The following is a 14,380-nucleotide window of genomic DNA, read 5'->3' as shown; positions in this document are numbered from 1 at the left end:
GATTGTTTAATCTGCAGAAGAGAAGAATGAGGGAGGATTTGATAGCTGCTTTCAACTACCTGAAACCGGGTTCCAAAGAGGATGGATCTAGACTGTTCTCAGTGGTACCAGATGACAGAATGAGGAGTAACGGTCTCAAGTTGCAGTGAGGAAGGTTTAGGTTGAATATTAGGAAAAACTTTTTCTCTAAGAGGTTGGGAGGGATAGCTCAGTGGTTTGAGCATTGGCCTGCTAAACCCAGCGTTGTGAGTTCAATCCTTGAGGGGGCCACTTAGAGATCTAGGGCAAAAATCAGTAGTTGGTCCTGCTAGTGAAGGCAGGGGGCTGGACTCAATGACCTTTCAAGGTCCCTTCCAGTTCTAGGAGATTAGTATATCTTCAATTTTTTTTCTTATTGTTGGTGAAGCACTGGAATGGGTTACCTGGGGAGGTGGTGGAATCTCTTTCCTTAGAGGTTTTTAGGGTCAGGCTTGACAAAGCCCTGGCTGGGATGATTTAGTTGAGGATTGGTCCTGCTTTGAGACTAGACTAGATGGACTAGATGACCCCCTGAGGTCCCTTTCCAACCTTGATATTCTATGATTCTATGATAAGTGTATGTTGGTGCTCTGATCCCTAAAAAAAGAAGTACTGGAAGCCCCCAGACTTTGCTCCAGAAGGACAGATACCAACTTGGTAACCTGGGCCAACACAAGTAACTGAGCCACCATCTCTCTTTTTGGATTTGACCGGGTGGAGGAAGAAGTGTGAGCAGATGGCACCTTCATCTTTTCCACCTATTCTGCTTCTGGGCCTGTTCCAGTGGGAGAGGTGGCTTGGTAACCTGGGATGTCCAAGATACTGAGCTGCCATCTCCTTCCAGCATGGAGAACCTGGGGAGAAGTATGCTTACTTTTCTGTAGCTGTTCCTTTTTTCCTGTCTTCCCATCCCCCATATAGTTACTCTGAAGTTAATTTTTTGCACTGATTTGAACCTGTTCTTTAATTTTTGTAATAAACACAGAAATTTATGTGCAATTTTAAACAAAATGCAAAGTATGTTTATAGCACAGCCCAGACTTATTCATAGAACATCAGGATTGGAAGAACCTCAGGAGGTCCTCTAATCCAACCCCCTGCTCAAAGCAGGACTAATCTCCAGACAGATTTTTGCCCCAGATCCCTGAAGGATTGCACTCACAACCCTGAGTTTAGTAGGCCAATGCTCAAACCATGAGCTATCCCTCCCCTCTCTTGGGGAACATTTCCTCCCACACTTGTTCACTTTGCTTCTTTTTTTGGAAATTTGACTTTTGGGGAGGTTTCTTTTGCTTCCAGATGGACATCTATATTCTAGAACCACTAATTATTAATAGAAAAGAAATTAAAGTATTGTGAATAATGGAGACTGCCCATAAAATGTATCAAAGGTAACTGGCAATACTGGTAACTTACTTCTAAAACAATTGTCTCATTATCATATTTTATTATGATTTTTTAAAACAACTTTCCTATCAATTACTGCAGACCAGGGTCAGAGTAACTAATTATATTCAAAATAAATTGCCAACATATTTATTCTATTAATGTAAATAGGATACTAAGAGAGTCTACATAACAATCTATCCTTTGACAATAACTGTCAGTGCAAAAGTGAGCATCTGCCAATCCGTCCAATGAATCCTGAAATAGAATACTAGTGGATACATAATAAATCTTTGCTCTTATACGTACAGCATAGAGTAACAGTTAAACACATGATGATTCAGCATTTAGGCACCTAAACATGCAGATAGGCCCCCAAGAGGGATTTTCAAATGCGCTGAATTCCCTAGTTCCTTTTCTGTAGTTAATCATCCAGCAATGGATTCCTGTTACACCAGCACATTCACAACTCATGTATTGTGAGTCACATGTATAGTGACTGTGGCTGGTTAATATGGAACCCAGTATGGTTTATTAACTATTAAGCTACCAAGAGACTAAAAATATGTGTTGGGAGATTCTTCAGTGAATTAGTGCCAGAACCATATAGTTCCTGTAGTGGATTTTTACCTGACTTGTCTCCCCAAAGTCTCATCATTATGTACATGAACTAACCATGCATTAATTTACAAGCATAATAAATGACTGGCCTATAAGAAACAAATATAAAATTCAAGCCACTTGAAAATAGATTTTGCAATAATGAGTTGTGAGTGTTCCTCTCTAGTGAAGCATAACCACTCAAGTGAGTAGGTCAACAGACATAGTCTACATGAAAGTGTACAGATATGCAGCTGTATAAGAATATACATGATGGGCCAAATTTTCAAAGGGCTTCCTTACTTGCATTTCCAAAATGTGCAAGTCTATATTCATAACAACACATTTGTATATGTATCAAGTGATTGCAAACTCGAGCAGCTAATTAGAAACACACCTGATTTGCTTGAGCCAACGTGGTAGAGGGATTCGTGTGCAGAAAAGACGTCCTTGCACATATTAAAGGCTTTGGTAAGGAGTACTGCTGTCCTTGCTCAGACAAACCCTCATTAAAGTCAATTTAGTTTTCATTTTAATTAAATACGTGTATGGAATAGAGTTTAGACTTGATTGTGCAATCAAACTCAGGCACTGGCAGGTATTTACAGTATGTAACTGTGACTAGCTTTCCAGGTTTCTTTTTTCCCATTTCTGCTTATTAAACTTCCAAAAAAAACCCTCTCTGGTGCAATCAATAAATGAAAGGCTGGCTGAAAGGCATGGACATTGCAATCAGATTTAAATAAAGGCAATAGTCACTTCTTTTGTGGCACAGCTCTTAATCAGCTTTTATTAACCTTTCCTATTAACTTCCACTCACAACTTCTACTCAAGCATTTTTCATTGGAAGAAGATAGTTTTTGCACAGCTGGAAACCAGAATCTGTGTATAATGGTGTGCACCATGTTAGTTACTGACAAATTAAATTTCTTGAAGATTGGGGGTTTTTTTAGTCCTTTGAAATGATGCTTTACTAATGAAACTTCATTGACTCATTAAATGATATCAGTGTTGATCATTACAAAGAGTTTAAAATGAGACAGAAGGTAATAAGTAACCTTGTATAATGCTAAGTGGGCTTTTTATAATAAATAGGGCATACATTCATCAAGATGTTTAAGTTTTTATTATTAAAACGGCTTAGTTCTGTCACTTGCAGGCATTGGGATTAACTGTGCTTGCATTTTGGGGCTTTCAGGTATCTCTTCTGCACGCCCTCCCCCCGCCCCACTACATTTTCTGTGCCTCTGTTCCAGCACAACTTATCACACATTTTTCACCCCATTCTAGTCACTGCAAATATTTTCCATTAACCTGAACAGTTTTTAAACTTACAGTGGTGTTACAGTACACTATGACCATTAGCTGTTTTTTATATTATTGGTGTAGATTAAATATATTGTGCTTTCCGCATATAACTAAAAGGACAAAATACAATGTATATTCATTTTCTCATTTTAGAAAATATCATAGTTTTACTGTCGCAGAGTTGTAGAGTCAAATGCTGTAAATTAATGTTTCTAAAAAGAAACTTTCTAGCATTCCAAAGACCTCAACAGACTTTCCAGACTGATTGCAAATTATGGTCGTATCCCCTAACTGAGAAAAAAACCCTCCCTACAACTCTGTCCCACGTATGGAAAACTCATTGAAGTCTCCAGGCTACAAAATCACACCCTGTATATACCAGTGTCATGTCACCAATTAGTAAAATGTAGCCATCTCTGAAACCTGGCAATCTCTAACCAGTGCACACAGGATCAAATGCACCCTGTGCAGGGAGCCAACACAGGTCTAGTAGTCTATTGTAAGTTCCCAGAATAGGGCTCAAGAGTGTTAGCCCTCTTCACAGGGGCGAATTTCACCCATGCAGCACAATTATTGAGGTTAGCTAGAGAAGAATACTGTAAAATTTTTCTGCATGTGCTGTACATTATAAGTGGACTAAAATGTTGCTTTTTCACTGTAAAAAAAGTAGAATGAGTTAATTTATTAATGGTGAAAGGTCCAATCTTGCTCCCATTAAATCCAGTGAGAGTTTTGTTGTCAACTTCAATGTTAATTGGCTTAATGTTTCTGGGTACACCACCTCCTATCAGCTGTATTATCAGCTGCTGCCTCTGGATGACTCATATTAGCATAGCAACAATGTGTTGCATGTTAACTTTGAATATAATTTAGGAGCCATTTTTATTTGCCTCATTGAATTCTATAAGCTCTAAGACGGGGTCGGCAAACTACCAGCCCATGGGCCAGATCCAGCCCCTCAGGGCTTTGGATCCGGCCCACGGTGCCTCCGGCACTGTGTCCCTGCAGCCCATGGGCTGGGGGGCAGAGGGCTCCATACCTTGCTCTTGCCTCCAGGCACTGCTCCCTTCAACTCCCATTGACCAGGAACGGTGAACCACGGCCAATGGGAGCTTCGGGGAAGGTACCTGGAGGTGCGGTAAGGGTAGCTCACGCAGAGCCCTCCACCTCCTCTCTCCCAGGGGCTGCAGCACTTCCAGGAGCAGCACGGGGCCAGGGACAGGGCAGGCATGCAGGAAGCCTGCCCTGGCCCCGGTGCGCACCGCTGCCCCCAGGAGCCGCTTGAGGTAAGCGGCGCTGGGCCGGAGCCTGAATCCCTCCTGTACCCCACCCCCCCAACTCCCTGCCCGCACTTTGCATCCCTCCTGCACCCCAACCCCCTGCCCTGAGCCCCCTCCGGCACCTCAACCCTTCGCCCTGAGCTCCCTGCTGTACCCTGCACCCGTGTGCACCCCAGCCCCCTGCCCTGAGCCTGCTGCCACACCCTGCACCCCTACCCTGAGCCCCCTCCTGCACACTGCACCCAACCCCCTTCCCTGAGCCCCCTCATACACTCTGCACGCCTCCTCTGCCCCAATCCCTTGCCCTGAGCCCCTTTCTGCACACTCCATCTCCCCCACACTCCCTTCCAGACCCCAACCCCCTGCCTCGGCCCTGCATACAATTTCATCACCCTGATGTGGCCCTCGGCCCAAAAAGTTTGCCCACCCCTGCTCTAAGAGCTACCCTCTTCTGAATCCCATTTTCTTTTAGTAGGGCAGTAAGTCTGATGGAAATGAATGGGTCTGTGCGCTTGAAAACCATCACATTCAAGGAGAAATCTTGCAAAAGTGTTTAATTACCATCAATTTCATAGTTATCTGTTCAGGGGCACAATCAGAGCAATCTGTGCCTCATAACACAGAGCGATCTAGCTATACACAGAAACCTTGCAGGAAATAGTTCCTGCATAGCCTTCAGGAACTGTGAAAGATACATGACTTATCTAAATAAAATTCCTTGCTACCCTTTCAAAAAAGCCAGTGTCTGACCCACAACAGGCCACATAGGACTTTCTGCTAGAGGAATGATGTTGCCTTGTCCTATGATGGGCAGATCTCAGAGGTTGAGAATAGTTCTCATCGCCAGAATCAGAGATTGCTGATTCATCAGTCCTTTCTCAATTGATGCCTACAGGACCCACTTGTGATGTTGGCAATTCAGGATGCGTCACTCTTGTCTTTGAATGAGTTTGCACTTAGCTTTTGCCCCAGCTGCTGCCTTTCAGATACAGTGTGAAATAAATGTCCTGACCACTTGCTGTCATTAAAAATTCTATGGGAATTACAAACATAGGGACGGAATCCTTGGAATCCTTGGAATCCTGGCCAAATTCCACCCAGACAAGTTCTCTCTAAGGTATTCTGCTTACATAAATTCTTGATTTCCTGTCTTAACTGATGTGCAATAGTTGTTAGTTACTACAGTTCCTTCCAGAGGTGGTTAAGGAAGAAATGAGCCTTGTATGTAGTTCATAGTTCAGATTAAGTGTGTTGAGATGCTTCACAGTACAAAGATTTAGAGGCAACATTTTCAAAAACAACTCAGTGCCTGAGATCTAGTGATTTCAAAAGTGATTTAGGCACTCGGTTAGCTTGAGGCTACTAAATGACTAGGTCATTTTTGAACATGGGACTTAAGTTTCTAATTCAGTTAGGTGCGTTTGAAAAATGTAACCCTGTACTACTTTATATTGGGAAAGATTCTGATACTCTTCTTGAACACTGCCTTACTCCACAAACAATCTAATTGAAGTCAATGAGACCAGTTGTAGAGCAAGGCACTATTTAATGTGAGTAAAAGGTTCACAAATGGGACCTATATTATTAATGCATTTTCAGGCTCCTTTTGCAGGCACTTCAGCATTTTAGCTCAAGTAGTTAGTAATGGGTTTAGAACAATAAAAACAAACAGCACTGGGCAGTCCTGCACACACTCATGGGAATAGTCCCATTGAATTTGCAAGCTCAGTTTGCAAAAGAAGTGTGACTGATGCTGGAATAAGTGCATCTTTGTATATATATCTGTTTTGCTTACATTAGATTGCCCCTTCCAAGGTGATTTTTTTTCCTTCTCATTTAAGAGACATGACCAATACAGCATGGGCATTCTTTGTTTTAAAAGATTAAAATCTCCTTTCTACTCATGTTCTAGCTATGCACAGTGCTGTGTTAGTTAAATATCAGTTTCTGATATTTACACACACATTGTAAACCGTAAGTTAAACTGAACCCTGCTGTAACTCCACTGAAGTCAAGAGTTTTACACCGGGGGCATATATGATTGTTCATCCCATAACTCAATCATTTGACATTTAAAGCAGCAGAAAAATTCGGGCACAAACTTAAAGGTCATATATTTTTAAAAATTGCTTTAAATTGGTTCATAAAAGCTTTTTTTGGTGCCCTCCTTAACTGCAAATATACTTCAGAAAGTAGTATTCCAGATTGTTAGTTGGAAATGTGTACACTAAACCCTTCTAGTGCATTAGTTATGGAGGAATCCAGCTGAGACAGTTAGCTTACCAAAGCAGCTACACCTACGCCGTATGTTTCATAGCTACTTTTCATAATGCCTCTAAGGCAAATTGCATTCCAGAAGTAGCAAACATCAGGCAAAGAGAAACAGATTATTTTCATTTAGACACTTTGGGACAGACTCACAGCTGGTGAAAACTGGCATAGGTTCCACCTTCAGTGACTAACACCAGCCGCGGATCTGGCCCTTTTTATGGAGAAAGTGAATACTTTTGCATCGCAAAACTTTTCACAATTCTCTGGCGCATTATTACTTTGTGAAGGTTACAGAACAGTGAAAGAGGGAGAATTCCATCATGTGCTTTCGCTTAAGGCAAAAACTTATGAAACTGTAATAGTTAGAAAATGCTATCTTCCCCTTTAAGCTTTTCCGATAAATCTGCCCAAATTGACCCAATTCACTTCCATTAGGTGGTAGAAAAACATGGTGTAGGGCTGATTTAAAAACCCCAGTGTTGTCATATCCCTCAGTACTGGATTCTGTGCTTACTGAAGTCAGCGGAGTAGAACTGGGCCCTGATTTGTATAAGACCAGAGGTGGTGATGTAGCTCCATTGGCCACCTGCACCAAACCAGCCTCATCAGTAGCCCTCAGCCAAGCTTCATACCAAAATCATTAGCTATGATACTTTAAGAAAAGATACATGTTGAGTACTACTTGCTATATTCTTACTACAGCAAAATGTGAGAAAGTAAATGGGGAACTGCCATGGGACTAGCCTAGTAGTTTTTCTAGATCATACAAGAAAAGCAATCAGCCAAATAGGGAGACAGCTATTGGGTGGATTTTAGACACACATAGCCTGGGGTTGCCAAGTGTCTGTTTTTGACAGGAATGCCCCGTCGAAAAGGGACCCTGGTGGCTCCAGTCAGCACTGCTGACTGGGCCATTAAAAGTCCAGTCAGTGGGGTAGCAGAGCTAAAGCAGGCTCTCTACCTGCCATGGCTCCGTGCAGCTCCCGGAAGCAGTGGCATGTCCCCCTTCCAGTTCCTACGGGTAGGCACAGCCGCGGGCTCCATGCACTGCCCCCACTCCAAGCACCAGCTCTGCAGCTCCCATTGGCTGGGAACTATGGCCAATGGGAGCTGCGAGGGTGGCCCCTGTGGATGGGGCAGCACACAGAGCCACCTGGCTGTGCCTCCACGTAGGAGCCAGAGTGGAGACATGCCACTGCTTCTGGGAGCCACCTGAGGTAAGCGCCGCCCGGAATCTGCACCCCTGACACACACACCCTATGCCCCCACCCGCTGCCCCAGCCCAGAGCTCCTTCCTGCACTGCAAACCCCTCAGTCCCAGCCTGGAGCCATCTCCTGCACCCCAAATGCCTTATCCCCAGCCCCACACCAGAGCTCGCACCCCCAGCCAGAGCCCTCACACACACACGCTCACTAACTCCCAGCCCAGTGAAATTGAGCAAGTGAGGGAGGGAGAGCAAACAACCAGTGAGGTGGAGGTGGTGTGAGGAGGGGGCCTCAGAAAAGGGGTTGGGCAGGGGCCTCAGAGGAGGGGCAGGGCGGGGCAAGGGTGTTTGGTTTTGTGCGAGTAGAAAGTTGGCAACCCTAACACAGCCTCCCCCCTACCAACACTTAGATTGAAGACCCAATCTGTATTTGAAACACACTAACAGTGCAATCTTCCCAGACAATACAAGCTGTTTATTACATATGCACTGACTGACCTATATTACTACTGTTTAATTAGCATGGGATTATTCCATGGTTCCAATGCAATGTAAATGAAAAGGATCGCCAGACACACTCCCTTCTGCAGACAACCAGAGGAAGAGAGCTTTTCTGCAATTACGGCACTTAGGGCTCATCTTCACTACCAGGGAGATCAGCACTGCTGCAATCGACCGATTTATCTGGTCTAGGGAAGACCCACTAAATCGACAGCAGAGCGCTCTGCGGGGGGTAAGTCGACCTAAGCTATGTCAACTCCAGCTACGTTATTCACGTACCTGGAGTAATGTAACTTAGGTCAACTTAACCTGCAGTGAAGACAAGCCCTATGACTAGAAAATGACGAGGTTACGGTTTGTGTGTAAATAAAAACTGCTCATTTTTTCTGGGTGCTTCATTCTCATAGTAGCCATTTGATTGTCCTTCTTGATTTTGCAGTGAAAATGCCAACTGTGCTAAACAATGTTGTCTCAGCTAGGTGGGAAAGTCACTGTCTCATATCCCATCACAATGTTTCCAAACTTTATTCAACTATTTTGCTATAATTCAGTAGGATTTGGGTGCCTACATTCATTAGCTCCTTTGGAAATCCCAGCCTACATCAACAAATCAGTCTGAGCTGATCTTGCTAAAATAAAAAAAAAAGTGAGAGAGAGAAAATCAAACCATAGAGAACCACAGAATTTGTCCATTATGTCCTCAAAGCATATCCCAGACACAGATTATCAATGGTAAACAACAAAAGCAACAGGGGGAAAACTCTTGTCATGTCATAAGGCTTCTAGAGTGTATGTAAGAGCAATATAATAACAAGTGTTCTCAGCTAGTCCTGATATTTCCAGGTGTAATTATTATCCCTTCCTAGAATTTAGGAAAAAAATTAACAAATGCCTTGTTAAGGAATCAAAATGGACACTAAAGGCCTGTGATCAAAATAATCCACATGTGATTTCAGTCTCCAGCATCATGGTGTTGAACAGATTTTGGCTTTATGACAGTTTTAATGAGAGTTTATGGCTACTCGATAAAGCAAAATTGAGTGTGAAGATTATAGTAAGACTCTGTTACATAACCCTCTTCATCTTCAGGAAGTACAGAATCATTTCATTGGACAGTTCACTTTCTTTATCCATATTAGTTGCAGAAGATATGTAGCTAGGTTACGTGCCCCTTCTTCATTGTGCCCCTCATAGAATTATGCATAATCTTTATTATTATTAACTTTCTATCAATAATATAATGTTCTTAAATCATTTTAATGATTCCAAAACACATGCAATTTGCAATGAAATTCTGAGCAATGATTCTTGTAATTCTTTATTGGCTTTATCATTTAATTATTTTGTTTGAGACTGTAGATTGTAATACGTGGTGACTGTTGTGTTATTAACTCCAATATGTTCTCTCTTTTCAGAGAGCAGACATAGCTGTTGCTCCACTCACCATAACGTTGGTACGAGAAGAAGTCATAGACTTTTCAAAACCTTTTATGAGTCTGGGCATCTCCATCATGATCAAGAAGCCTCAGAAATCTAAACCTGGCGTATTTTCCTTTCTGGATCCTTTGGCTTATGAAATTTGGATGTGTATAGTCTTTGCTTACATTGGAGTCAGCGTAGTTCTTTTCCTAGTCAGCAGATTCAGTCCTTATGAATGGCATTTGGAAGACAACAATGAAGAACCGCGTGACCCCCAGAACCCTCCTGACCCTCCAAATGAGTTTGGAATATTTAACAGCCTTTGGTTTTCCCTGGGTGCCTTTATGCAGCAAGGATGCGATATTTCTCCAAGGTTTGTTCCATACCACTCCATCACCTTTTTGCATTTTATGGTCATATGCTGATGCCATGGTGCATATATGTTACTTCCTCAATTTTTTCAGTTCCAAATTTTTTGTTTAACATTCCATCCAATGCTAAGCTTCATCATCAAACCACTACGCTTATTCACCTGGTAAGCATGTGAGTGGCGTTGCCTTTAATGCCATTCATCCATTTCCGCAAAAACTTATATACACCATGTTGAGACTGTAAAATGCATAGGGTTTTACATTTTCAGCAATGCTTGGAGGGCTACCGTGTTTTTGCTGCATATCTCATTTTGCGGTCATCTGCTTGGTGCATATAACATATTTATTTTGCAATGCAGAATAAGAACTGCTTCAAAAACCACATGCAACAGCACTTTAAAACACCTCCATGCCAATCTCAGCTTATGCTGCCTTTTTAATTTTCCTTCGAGCTTTAATGTTCTGTGTGTTTCCATTGCACCAGCCATTCATCCATTACTAATTTGTTTAGTATCACATTCATATATTCATTTCTCCATATGTACATCTCTAAGAGTTGTTGTGTATTGTACTGTATGTGCATCATTATGTAAATCTAGGCTTGTCTGATCTCCTTGTGTTCAGAGTCAATGTGGCCTTCTAATAAGTGTTACCAGTTTTCATAAAATTACTTTTTTTCATGCAAATAGTCTTTCTGAATAAGCCGTTAGGAAAACGGATTTGATGTTACCTCTGTTTTAATACACAATACTGATATTACGTAGAATTTGATTGCTTTTTAAAGAAAAATTTACAAAGCACTGCAGAGTGCTCAAGTTCTCTTGATTGAACAATGCATACTTCTAAATGTTTTTTAAATAAAGTAATAGTAAAAATGTTTCTATTCATACATCATTAAAATATTTTGGTGACGTCTATGATAAGCACTAAATCTACATAGCTTTACAGTAATGGATCTTAACTGGTTTGTATAATAATGTTTTTAAAGTCAGTGTATAGCTACCATAATTATAAAAAAAAGAGACTCATTTAGTAGAAACAATATGCCCTTTCCTCGTTAACAAAGTTGTGAACATATACACCTCTACCCAGCTATAATGCGGTCATGGGGAGCCAAAAATCCCTACCACATTATAGCTGAAACCTCGTTATATTGGGGTAGGGGCGGCAGGGCTCCGGCGGTGATTTAAAGAGCCTGGGGCTCCCCACAGCAGCCGGAGCCCCAGACCCTTTAAATCGCCGGCGAGCCCCATTGCCGCAGCCCCAGGGTAGCGGCAGCAAGGCTCCAGTGGTGATTTAAAGAGTCTGGGGCTCCCCACAGCAGCCAGCGCCCCGAACCCTTTAAAGCGCCGTCGGAGCCCCGCTGCTACTGCGCTATACACGAACCCATATTATATCGGGTCGCGTTATAGCAGGGTAGAGGTGTGTTTCCTTAGGGAACCAAATGATTTCTCAATAAGCACTCATATTCAAAACAGATAGAGCCCATTTCCACATGCTTTCTGTGCCCCTCTCAATGTGCAGACAATGCCTAATTCTTTGACAAATTACCTGACTTTTGTAGCCTATATAAGAAGAGAAATCTTGAATGTCATCATATCCCTGTTGAAGTCAAGGGCTAAAGTTCCATTGACTTAAAAGGGCCAGGATTTCCTCCCTTGTAATCTAGAGTTGATCCTGACCCTGCACTCCTTTCACGCTCAAATCGCCTATTAATTTCATTAGGGATTTAGGACATGTAAGGAGTGTCGAGCTAGATGTGTTATAATTGAAAGCTAGCAATTTCTATAGTTTAGCAGTGAAGAAAGGGAAGTTGATTACTGTGATTAATTTTTTTTAATTATGTGCACAACACATTTTTCTAAATATGTGCATACATTAATGTTAGCAAGAAATCTGTTAAATGAGTCAGTGTTCCAATGTGCTGCCTGATTGTAGATCTATAGCGTTTAGCCTGTTCCTCATGTCTATGCACTATGTTTGTGGTTTAGTCCCAAAATCTGCACCAAAACTACGCCTCTTTGCTTGCTGTTAAAGATACGGAGCAGTGATAGCATTTAAATTGCTGTTGACCATGTGTCTGCCCAATTTAAAGGACCGGGAAATAAGCACTGGGACATCACATGGAAAGCTGCAGGCATTATGCTGTTTCCACTAGATCTGTTTATTGACAGTAAATAGAAGTGCATAGGGTTTGGGGAATTTTTTAAGCTCTCATGTCACTCTTTGACCTGTTCGGCCTTGGAAATTTTGCATAATGAATTGAATATATTCTATCTTTATCAATGTCAGAATTATAGGTGACTTGGAAATACCAAACATACACAGATGGCAGTAAATATTTCCAGCCATAACTTTTAGCTTAATATTAATACATGAAACATCCATTGACGACATCGTTCGGTTGTTTTGTTATCTTTAATGATAACAGAAGGCCAGACAGTTAAATGAGTTTTTACGAAAAAAAATGTAAAATGTTTTAAGTTCCAGAAACACTGTTACTTTGAGCATTGAGCTGATTTAATGTCTAGTTTATTTTCCGTAGAAAAGGACTATTCCCAAGCATTCCATTTTGAATCCATACCTTTGTCAGGAAGAAACATCATTCATAGCACATTGAGTATATTGAATGTTTCATAATATTTTGGCATTAAAAGGGATTCATTCTTCCATTGTGAGTTTGCCTGAATACATTTCTTGTGTGAGAGTGTACAGCACTTTTAGAGAGATGCCGACGAGCATTCTGGAGAAATCACTTTTGTGCTTCCTGATAAAGGCTCTTTCAGCTACCTTTGTGTGGAATAACTGTGACATCTCTTGGCTAGTTAGATCTATGATGGGTGAGTATTTTTTGTGGATATTCCAGAGGATATATCCCTATACTCTACTCTCTGTGTTTAGTAGGATTTGTCTAACCTGAATCAGATAACAGCTACTCGCTGTGTTCAGTACATCCCTCTATGGAATCAACATTTGTTCCAGCTGTTTTGTTCTGCTATCAAAGACTACTGTGTTGTCAGCATAGTGAACTAAAGTATTGAATATCCGCTTGTGGGGGTTCAGACATAGACATAGACTCTACCCAGCAACAAAAAGCCACACAAAACACAGTCAAATTCACATTTGTTTTGAGCAAAATCGTTTCCTTGCAGGTTCTACGAATCAGTGTCAAGATTTTTTGTTTGAAAGTATTGCATGAGTCTTGTAGGTTAAGGCTGTCGAGTTCCAGGGACCTATTTCTTCCTCTGCTAAAACCAAGTGACTCCTCCTAAAGGCATTGGGAGTGACTTATAGTGGGATTTTCAAAAGCATGTAGGCATGTAACTCCCGTGGAATTTCTGTGGCGGGAGAATGGGAGTCATAACTGGAAATGCTGTTATTGCAATCTTTCATCAGCTGGGGTTTGGGTCATGTGGTCAAGTCCTGTGCAAGCTTCTACCTCGTGCAGCTCTATCACACTCAGCGAGCTTCCTGGTGATGTAAGTTCAGAACTTGGCTCACAGTTTAATGTATAGCAGATTACATGTATACTTGAAAGAAAAAGTAGCTGTAGAGATTCAGATTTTGCCCGGAGGAAGTTCAGTGTTTTCCAGTCAACCTTGCTCGTTCTTATATTTGATTAATCTTTTATTGTTAAGAAGAGGCCAATTAAAAATGGATATCTGCAAAGCCAAATTTTTCTTATAATTTTTATAGGAAATAATAAACATTTTTGTGTTCAAGAGCATAGGAAAAATTTAGGTGCTTTTGATTATAGATAAGAATTTGTTTCTGTATATTACTATTCTGCAAAGTGAATGCAACTTTTACATAATAATGTTGTGGTTTTCTCTTGTTGTTAATTTGCTCTCATTTAACTCCATGCTTCCTTTCAAATTTCCTCTCAAGGTATGCTCACTTTCTGTTTACTCCCTTTCAAAGCACCTCCTGAAACCCTATATTGATAATGCTGTTATTCAATTGCCATGTCTTTATCTCAAGCTCAGTATGAATTAGTTAATACCAAAAAAATCATTTAAAA

At 41.3% G+C, this 14,380-nt stretch overlaps 1 protein-coding gene across 4 annotated transcripts in view; it reads left to right on the top strand.

Annotated features, from left to right (window-relative positions):
* The window catches only part of GRIA3 (glutamate ionotropic receptor AMPA type subunit 3), a 205,988-nt gene that overhangs the window by 132,262 nt on the left and 59,346 nt on the right, over positions 1–14,380 (top strand). For all 4 annotated transcript variants that reach the window (XM_030574935.1, XM_030574938.1, XM_030574939.1 and 1 more), the window contains one exon: positions 9,985–10,361. In XM_030574935.1, coding sequence (XP_030430795.1) covers positions 9,985–10,361 — 377 coding nt within the window. The remainder of the gene's footprint in view (positions 1–9,984; positions 10,362–14,380) is intronic.

This window comes from Gopherus evgoodei, chromosome 9 (assembly GCF_007399415.2).
Source record: "Gopherus evgoodei ecotype Sinaloan lineage chromosome 9, rGopEvg1_v1.p, whole genome shotgun sequence".
Lineage (NCBI taxonomy): Eukaryota > Metazoa > Chordata > Testudines > Testudinidae > Gopherus > Gopherus evgoodei.
The sequence above is the reverse complement of the archived record's forward strand: the minus strand, read 5'-3'. Positions and strand labels throughout refer to the sequence as shown.